We start from the raw sequence: 10,222 nt of genomic DNA, 5'->3' as shown, positions 1-10,222 counted from the left end.
CTAGGCACTGATCTCAGATCAGCTTGTAGGGGAAATATTGAATTTGGCCTATATTACTATAGCGCAATGAATAAGACATTCAGAAATGTCAAAGACAGTAAAAAAAAATAAGGTTCTGAAGTGTCTGTTCTATGTCTAGGAGATATAAGAAAGCTCAGGAAATATTTCTATTTAACCTTTAACTAGGCAAGTCAGTTAAGAACAAATTCTAATTTAAAATGACGGCCTAGGAACAGTGGGTTAACTGCCTTGTTCAGGGGCAAAACGACAGATCTTTACCTTGTCAGCTCGGGGGATTCAATCTAGCAACCTTTTGGTTACTGGCCCAACGCTCTAACTACTAGGCTACCTGCTGCCCTGAAATTATACAGTACCATTCAAAAGTTCAGACACACCTACTAATTCAAGGGTTTTTATTTTTGCTATTTTCTACATTGTAGAATAGTAGGGAAGATATCAAAACTATGAAATAAGACAAATGGAATCATATAGTAACCAAAACAGTGTTGAACAAATCTAAATATTTTATTCCTCAAAGTATACACCCTTTGCCTTGATGACAGCTTTGCACACTCTTGGCATTCTCTCAACCAGCTTCACCTGGAATGCTTTTCCAACAGTCTTGAAGGAGTTCCCACATATGCTGAGCACTTGTCTGCTTTCCTTCACACTGCAGTCCAACTCATCCCGAACCATCGCAATTGGATTGAGGTTGGGTGATTGTGCAGGCCAGGTCATCTGATGCAGCACTCCATCACCTCCTCTTTGGTCAATTAGCCCTTACACAGCCTGGAGGTGTTAGGGTTGTTGTCCTGTTGGAAGGTGAACCTTTGCCCCAGTCTGAGATCTTAAGCACTCTGGAGCAGGTTTTCATCAAAGATCTCTCTGTACTTTGCTCCGTTCATCTTTCCCTCGATCCTGACTAGTCTCCCAGTCCGTGCCTCTGAAAAACATCCCCACGGCATGATAATGCCCCCACCATGCTTCACCGTAGGGATGGTACCAGGTTTCCTCTAGACGTGACACTTGGCATTCAGGCCAAAAAGTTTAATCTTGGTTTCATCAGAACAGAGAATCTTGTTTCTCATGGCCTGGGAGTCTTTTAGGTGCCTTTTGTCGAACTCCATGCGGGCTGTCATGTGCCTTTTACTGAGGAGTGACTTCCATCTGGCCACTACCATGAAGGCCTGATTGGTCAGGCCATCAGGTCAGAGTGATCATTGGGTTCTTGGTCACCCCCCGTTTGCTCCGTTTGGCCGAGCGGCCAGCTCTAGGAAGAGTCTTGGTGGTTCCAAACTTATTTAATTTAAGAATGATTGAGGCCACTGTGTTCTTGGGGACCTTCAAAGCTGCAGAAATGTTTTGGTACCCTTCCCCAGATCTGTGCCTCGACACAATCCTGTCTCGAAGCTCTACGGACAATTCCTTTGACCTCATGGCTTGGTTTCTGCTCTGACATGCACTGTCAACTGTGGGACCTTATATAGACAGGTGTGTGCCTTTCCAAATCATGTCCAATCAATTGAATTTACCACAGGTGGACTCCAATCAGGTTGTAGAAACATCTCAAGGATGATCAATGGTAACAGGATGTACCTGAGCTCAATTTAGAGTCTCATAGCAAAGGATCTGAAAAAAAGGGTTTTCTGTTTTTTTTTATTTTCAATAAATTTTAACATTTAAAAAAAAACTGTTTTCGCTTTGTCATTATGGTGTATTGTGTTTAGATTTAGGAAAAACATTTCATTTAATCCATTTTAGAATAATGCTGAAATGTAACAAAATGTGTAGAAAGTCCAAGGGGTCTGAATACTTTCTGAATGCACCGTATGCCGTGTTCCGAACAAGACGAGGGCAAATCACGACCTCAGTGCTCTTCAGGTCGGAAAGTCGGCGCTCTAGAAAGAGGCCCAAGTTTGGATGACTGTTCAAACCAATTTTGTTTTTCTTTTTCCGTGTTTCCAGTTGTTTTGAAGTTGGAAGTCGGGCGAGTTCCCGAGCTCCCAGTTGTTCAATAACACAGGTGCTTCCTGTGTGTAATCACGTCAACTTACTGCACTTCCTGCAACCATATTCACAGTTCAGACCCTAATGCGCTATTTGAGGTTGAATACTAAAATCAAGTTATTGTATCATTAAAAGAAAACAGATGGGTATAAGAACATTTTTAGATCAGTCGAATGTAGTCATTCAGAAAGCCTTTATAAATAACATATTACATACCAGTACAATGTAACAATAATAATAACAATAATCAACTTATGATCATTGTTAATATAGAAGATGATGAAAGATTATAATATGTTGTGCTAATTACAGGCATAACACAAATATCAGATTATTTTTTTTTTTAACCTTTATTTAACTAGGCAAGTCAGTTAAGAACAAATTCTTATTTACAACGACGGCCTACCCCGGCCAAACCCGGACGACGCTGGGCCAATTGTGCGCCGCCCTATGGGACTCCCAATCACAGCCAGTTGTGATACAGCCTGGATTCGAACCAGGGTATCTGTAGTGACGCCTGAAATCCCCCAAGTAAGTAAGCTCTGACTGTATCCCATAGATCTGCCTCTACCCCCCAGACTATTGAGGGGGCTGCTGTAGAGTTCAGGAGAGATCCAGTGACAGGTGGGTTTCTCAGGGTACGGGTTGGGTGGAGGTGTGTGTATGGAGGGGCAAGGGCTTCTGTGTCAGATATCTGCTGAACTTCTGGCAAAGTCAACTGTTCTCAGAGACAGATGCACATCACCAGAGAGCTTACCTCAGCGACAGTCAGAGCCGTGTGTGTGTGTGTGTGTGTGTGTGTGTGTGTGTGAGAATCAGAGTCGCAGGCACAGCTAAAAAAACAGAATGAATACTGTGGGAGAGGATTCATCCTAATCCTTTAAAGATACTGTCCAGTGTTTCCAGAGTTTTATAAAATATGACATATAATTAATTACAGTATGGGTGAAATACTTTTAATTACTACTTTTTTGGAAGGAACAAGCAGCTTTTCTGTGTTGGAATGGTGTGGGCGTATACCGGTCATAAAACATATTCACACGAGTAGCCCGCTGCTGATTGTCCAGTTCAGTCAATGAGGCAGGATGAAATCAGTCTCTATGAGAAAATAGCACACATTTTTTAAACTGTCTGAGATACAAGTTTGAGATTTGGATTTTGAAAGTTTATTTTTATTAAATGTTTTATTTATGCTTTGGAAACAAATATGAGTATAAGATGAGTCAACAGCATTATTTGGGTTTGACTTAACAGAATATGAACTTTAATGAAACTGACTCTTACGTAATAATTCTAATTCTTTATTGACCTTCAATTCAAATGATGTCTTCACTATGGATGTAGTCGATGTTATGTGGTTGAATATGATCCCTGTTCACTGACTGCCTCTCCATTTGATCGGGGCTTTTCCTGGCATACCAGACAGCTTGGGGTTTGGTTAGGCATGTAATGTTACATCAGGATGACTGGTGGGTTGTGGCTGTACCTACTGGGTCAGGCTGTATTATTATGTTTACCTTTATTTAACTAGGCAAGTCAAAGTCAATTAAGAACAAATTCTTATTTCCAATGACAGCCTAGGAACAGTGGGTTTAACTGCCTTGTTCAGGGGCAGAACAACAGGTTTTTACCTTGTCAGCTCGGGGATTTGATCTTGCAACCTTCTGGTTACTAGTCCAACTCTCTAACCACTAGGATACCTGCCGCCCTAAGAGTACAGTATGTATGAGTTCTGTGGCTATAAAAACATACATTTGATTTATTTTGTGGGACACACCAACATTCTGCACCCTATAGTCAACCATACATAGTCTACCTCTCGACCAAAAAGCTTCCAATCCAGAGAAAATCATTGACTTTTTGGTCTCAGAAGATTCTACTGTACTCCTAGAAGATTCTACTGTACTCTTGAAGATTCTACTGTACTGCTGAGGATTCTACTGTACTCCTAGTAGATTCTACTGTACCAGAAGATTCTACTGTGCTCTTGAGAAGATTCTACTGTACCAGAAGATTCTACTGTACTCTTGAGAAGATTCTACTGTACTCTTGAGAAGATTCTACTGTACCAGAAGATTCTACTGTACCAGAAGATTCTACTGTGCTCTTGAGAAGATTCTACTGTACCAGAAGATTCTACTGTGTTCTTGAGAAGATTCTATTGTACCAGAAGATTCTATTGTACCAGAAGATTCTACTGTGTTCTTGAGAAGATTCTACTGTACTAGAAGATTCTACTGTACTCTTGAGAAGATTCTACTGTACTCTTGAGATGATTCTACTGTACTCTTGAGATGATTCTACTGTACTCTTGAGATGATTCTACTGTACTCTTGAGATGATTCTACTGTACCAGAAGATTCTACTGTACTCTTGAGAAGATTCTACTGTACCAGAAGATTCTACTGTACTCTTGAGAAGATTCTACTGTACTCTTGAGATGATTCTACTGTACTCTTGTAGGGCACTACTTCTTTGACATGACGGGGTTGGTGGTCTGAGGCCGGAAACAGACCAGTGAACCCAGACCAGGCCAGCCAGACTGAGGAGTGCATGGCTGCTTGGTAGGTACATTGTTGAGGACAGAGTAATTGTCCATCAAAGGGATTGGTTTACAGGGTGGCACACGCCATCTCTTAGCATCTGACATTACAAAGGACAGCTGCACCCTGTGTGGAGTACAAGGGCTTCTGGTTACTTTTATCGTGGCCCGTGTTACAGTTTCACACAATGGTTAAAGACCTGAAGGGCCACCGACTGGGCAGCATATAGGAATCTATTCTAAAAAGTAAACAAACAAAACTCTTATCCATTTATCATCATTATGAACATGGAGCTTAATTTATCCCACTGAACAGAGATTTAACCTGCTGTGTTCCAATACCCTAATGCTGATCTTTTTTTATCAGTTGAGCCAAAGGCATATCTGCCCTGTGTACCACATTAGTCTATATTTTTTATAAAAATTAAAATAAACACATTTGATAAAATTCACATAAAAAACATTGGTTAAATTCAAATAGATAAAACTTTTTGGGGATAAAAATTCACCTAGATAAATAAAAAAAACGTGTTGATAAAATTCACCATGAGTGCAATGTGTTGACATAGTAATGAAACGATTGCAAGCACAGTGTATTGTCATTTGATCAAATACAGGCCACTCACCACACTATAGACTGGACCACTAAAGAATACGTGGGATTGAAAATTCACTAAGAGAAAAAGTAGTGTATCTGACTGGCGTGGGAGGGCTTATCATTCATGCTACTATATATGGCGAAATGTATGAGAAACCTACTTAGAAGAGATCACTGCATAGTTTATGTATACTCTGGCAAATCACAGAGAAACATTTATTTCAGTCAGAGTGTCTAGGACGGGGCACCAAGCGCTCACATTTCAAATGGTTATTGAACAGATGGTTAGGGTAACGTTTTCACACCCACACCGGGGCTGTTGTGTGACAATCAGTTAGGAGACGTTCAAAACGATTTCACGGCTGTTCTTTTTTCACCCCAAAACAGTCATTATCTTCTACAGAACATTCAAAACACAGACATCTTCGTCTCTGTGGACAGTTTTAGATGAACTTTACTTCATCTACTTAAATGGTTGTATTTCAGTAAATAAGTAGTTTAGAGCAGATCACAGGACCGTCTCCAAACGGAAAGAAGCAGCTGTGATTTGTTACAAAAACCATCTCGCAACAACTCTATTCCGCAACTTTGTGGCGTTGAGTTTTGCGTCATTGTTACACCCGCAGTCAGTCGTTTGTCAGTTGAGAGATGTTTGTTTTGTAACCGTGAAACTGCTATCCCGGTAACCGTGAAACTGCTATCCCGGTAGCGCCCGCCGGAGGTCATGCATTATTCATGAGCGGCTGCTGACACAGCGTCCGTCGGACAAAAGTTTCCAAACTTCAGGACAGGAGCAACCTCATCTAGCCGGAGCAAAGAGAAAGTTACTTTTCTCATGTTCTCTATCTTACAGAGTAGTTTTATTGCGAGTTTGACGGCAGAAAGGTGAACTATTTTTGTCCAGAGAGGTTGATAAAAGTTTGCCTGAGAGTAGCCTAGGCCTACTTCAGAAGGCTCAACGTTTTGATATTTCTATAAAGCCTCAACTTTAAATCGTTTTTATATTTTGTGTATTGCTCTAACTTTTCCACTAAGACAAAATGAGCAACCCACTTCAGCCAATGCCAGGACAACAAGTTATCCACGTCGCGCAGGACTCGGATACGGATCTCGAGGCGCTTTTTAATTCGGTTATGAACCCGAAACCCAGTTCATGGAGGAAAAAAATGTTACCCGACTCTTTTTTCAAGGAGCCAGATTCTGGATCTCACTCCCGACAGTCGAGCACTGATTCGGGCAGCCACCCGCCCAGGCTCACCGTACAACACGTACGGTCACATTCCTCGCCCGCGACTCTACAGATTGGATTGGGAGCCAACCCAACTCCAAGCCCGGTACATCACTCGCACATCCGACACCAGTCTTTCGATGTTGCCGAGGAGTTGCCCCTGCCCCCTGGATGGGAGATGGCTTACACGTCCAACGGACAGAAGTACTTTCTCAAGTAAGTTTTGTTGTTTTTTTATTCCACAGAAAACACACACGGTAAAGTCCTCAGTCCTTTAAAAAACTAAACTTCATAATCCTTAAAGCATCACAGATCTGAAGTTCAGTCAGTGTAAAACTCACTTCGAATGACATTGGTTCATCTGAAATGATAGACTTATGATAGACTCTCAATGATCGGCTATGAAAAAGCCAACTGACACTTACTCTTGAGTTGCTGACTTGTTGCACCCTCGACAACTACTATGATTAATATTATTTGACCATGCTGGTCATTTATGAACATTTTAACATCTTGACCATGTTCTGTTATAATATCCACCCGGCACAGCCAGAAGAGGACTGGCCACCCCTCATAGCCTGGTTCCTCTCTAGGTTTCTTCCTAGGTTTTGGCCTTTCTAGGGAGTTTTTCCTAGGGAGTTTTTCCTATCCATCGTGCTTCTACACATGCATTGCTTGCTGTTTGGGGTTTTAGGCTGGGTTTCTGTACAGCACTTTGAGATATCAGCCGATGTAAGAAGGGCTTTATAAATACATTTGATTTGATTTTGATTTGACTTATAAAGTGGACTGTGAAAAATCTGTGTAACTTGAGTGTAAACAGCAACAGCTTCAGATCACTGTGCAGAACGATTGTCCCTTTTGAACACCTATGTGGCAAATTTGACAGAATACACAATTTTTTGTCTTTGTTTGGCTCTGTCAGCTAAAACCTTATAATGCCATCCCCTTATTCACACAGGTCTAACCTGATACGGAACGGCCTGTAGCTAGCATCAAGTCGTGTGTGTGTGCCGTACCTGTCTGTGCTTGCAGTGGACCCCTAGTGCTCTGTGAAACTTTTCACAACGGCTGAATGCTTTTGTTTTAAATAGATTCATCTCATTCCCATAATTATTGAATGTTTTGTGCCGTATGAAAACTTCATTTCGGTAAGGGAGGTATCTCCCTGGGCATCGTGACAACAGACCACCTCTAGTCTAGTGTGTTATGCAACAGCAGTGAAGTTGTCTTTGGTTTCGTTCTCTGAGCCCCAGCCGGTTAAACCACAATGGCTGTCTCTTCTGTTTCTTATCCTCACCCATGCACAGGGACACTGAGGTGTCACGCTGACCTTTCACCTCTCACCTCAGCACATGCCCACGGTGTACTGAAGTGTGTGTGTGTGTGTGTGTGTGTGTGACTGAAAATGTCAGTATTTAAATCAATGAAGAGGCTCTGTTCTGTCACCTGTTTTAAACACACACACCTACCTGCGATCACCTTGATAAGAAAGTGATTACCTTATCAGGGCTGCTGGCTCGTATCTCCCCATCTCTCCTGACGGAGACACCTTCAGTCTCAATGCTAATGAGTGTTGCGACTCTTGACTCTGCGAAGAACGAGACGAACAGGCAGACCCATTCTTCCCTGGCCCAGGGGTCACCATGGCTACCTGACTCAAGGCAGAAGTGTGTGTGTGTGTGTGTGTGTGTGTGTGTGGGTGGGTGTGTGTGTGGGTGGTAGGGGTCCTCCAAAAGAGCAGTGATTATAGGAGGTGTGAGAGAACACACCCTGGTTTACTCTCCATTCAGCCTCAGGGCAGCAGAGGGCCCCTCTGCTAAAACATACACATTCACTTCACACACCCTTTTTCACACACTGAGCCTCTGTTCCCTGATTACTCAATATTACAGTATCAACAGCCCGATGCCCATTGTCTCCAAAGGTAATCAGTATCCGTTTAACATTAGCTTAAAGGGATAGTTGGGGATTTTGGCAGAGTCCCTTTATCTACATTACTAGAGTCAGATGAGCAAGTACAGGGGTAGGCAACCTCACTGAACTGATTCATTAGCTCAGTTGGTCAGGCATGGTGCCTAGTTGGAACAGAATCATGGGACAGGGTTGCCTTCCCCTGAACTAGGAAACCATTTGTCTGTATCCAATATGAAGGAAATTGGAGGTAGTTTTGCAAAGCCAATGCTAACTAGCTTTAGCATAATGGTGAAGTCTATGGGTATCTACTAGCATGCTAAACACCAACTGACCAGGTAAAACTATGAATAACAATGCTGTCGGGGGGAGGTGTTCCCAGGAAACAGGCAGCCATTGGGCTGTAAAGTAAAGTAAAGAGCTCGGGGTTCCTGAGTGGCCGCAGCGGTCTAAGCCACTGCATCTCAGTTCTAGTGGCGTCACTACAGACACCCTGGTTCGATTCCAGGCTGTATCACAACTGGCCGTGATTGGGAGTCCCATAGGGCGGTGCGCAATTGGCCCAGCGTCGTTCGGGTTTGGCCGGGGTAGGCCGTCATTGTAAATAGGAATTTGTTCTTAACTGACTTGCCTAGTTAAATTTAAAAAAAGAGAGGCTTGGCCTGTTCTGCCTGGCTGGCTGCATCCTGACTGACCGTCAGAACTACCACAAAACAGAGAGAGCACTGATCAGGAGGTCTGGCTGTTCATTAGCTAGATAACTTCCCAGAGGAGAGACGGGTGGGGGAAAAACACAGTGACGTGAGGGGGTTGGACAAGTGGGAGGAAGGAGGGTGAAAACAACAGGGAGAAAGAGAAGGGTGTGAAAAGAGAGGGGGGAGGCAGGGAAAGAGAGGGGGGAGGCAGGGAAAGAGAGGGGGGAGGCAGGGAAAGAGAGAGGGGGGAGGCAGGGAAAGAGAGAGGGGGGAGGCAGGGAAAGAGAGGGGGGGAGGCAGGGAAAGAGAGGGGGGAGGCAGGGAAAGAGAGGGGGGAGGCAGGGAAAGAGAGAGGGGGGAGGCAGGGAAAGAGAGGGGGGGAGGCAGGGAAAGAGAGAGGGGGGAGGCAGGGAAAGAGAGGGGGGAGGCAGGGAAAGAGAGAGGGGGGAGGCAGGGAAAGAGAGAGGGAGGGGGGAGGCAGGGAAAGAGAGAGGGAGGGGGGAGGCAGGGAAAGAGAGAGGGAGGGGGGAGGCAGGGAAAGAGAGAGGGAGGGGGGGCAGGGAAAGAGAGAGGGAGGGGGGGGGCAGGGAAAGAGAGAGGGAGGGGGGGGCAGGGAAAGAGAGAGGGAGGGGGGGGCAGGGAAAGAGAGAGGGAGGGGGGGGCAGGGAAAGAGAGGGGGGGAGGCAGGGAAAGAGAGGGGGGGGGAGGCAGGGAAAGAGAGGGGGGGGGAGGCAGGGAAAGAGAGGGGGGAGGCAGGGAAAGGAGGAGTGGCTGAGGCTGTTTTTTGGGAGCTGTGGAGAGGGGGAGGAGAGGGAGGGAAGGCTTGCAGTCTAACCCCAGGCTCCAGGAGGTGTCTCCTCTCTCTCGGCCCCAGCCGGGGGAGTGAACATGCCTGCTCCTGCAGAGGTTTTCACAGTTGGCTCTGTCACCAGCAACAAAGCTGGGAGCCCCGGCCCCACCGCACCCTGCAATTAACCAGGCAGGAAAACAAAGTCTGCCTGGCTGGCCCGGAGCTGCTGGATCTGCAAGTTTCACTCTGAGCTCTTTGTTATGGAGGCCACTGCCTCTCCATCTCCTCTCCTGTCTGTCTTTTGAAGCTCTTTGAGGCATGAGGTTTTTTTTTATTTATTTATTTTTTATTTTTCAGACCTTTTTTTTTCGGTGTTCTATTCCAGGAATTTGACTCTACATTAGAATGTCCCCAAAAAGGATACAATGTGTTTAATCATCAAATGAAA

The 10,222-nt window shown here is 44.5% G+C and overlaps 1 protein-coding gene across 2 annotated transcripts in view; it reads left to right on the top strand.

Annotated features, from left to right (window-relative positions):
* The first annotated feature begins 5,859 nt into the window (after positions 1-5,859).
* The window catches only part of wwtr1 (WW domain containing transcription regulator 1), a 77,000-nt gene continuing 72,637 nt past the window's right edge, over positions 5,860-10,222 (top strand). Inside the window, exon 1 of one of the 2 annotated variants that reach the window (XM_029708170.1) lies at positions 5,860-6,591. In XM_029708170.1, coding sequence (XP_029564030.1) covers positions 6,188-6,591 — 404 coding nt within the window. In that variant the 5' untranslated portion in view covers positions 5,860-6,187. The remainder of the gene's footprint in view (positions 6,592-10,222) is intronic. The other variant, XM_029708169.1, reaches the window with a different exon arrangement.

This window comes from Salmo trutta, chromosome 22, assembly GCF_901001165.1.
Source record: "Salmo trutta chromosome 22, fSalTru1.1, whole genome shotgun sequence".
Taxonomy (NCBI): domain Eukaryota; kingdom Metazoa; phylum Chordata; class Actinopteri; order Salmoniformes; family Salmonidae; genus Salmo; species Salmo trutta.
Note: the sequence above shows the minus strand (reverse complement) of the source record. Positions and strands in the feature narration are given on the sequence as shown.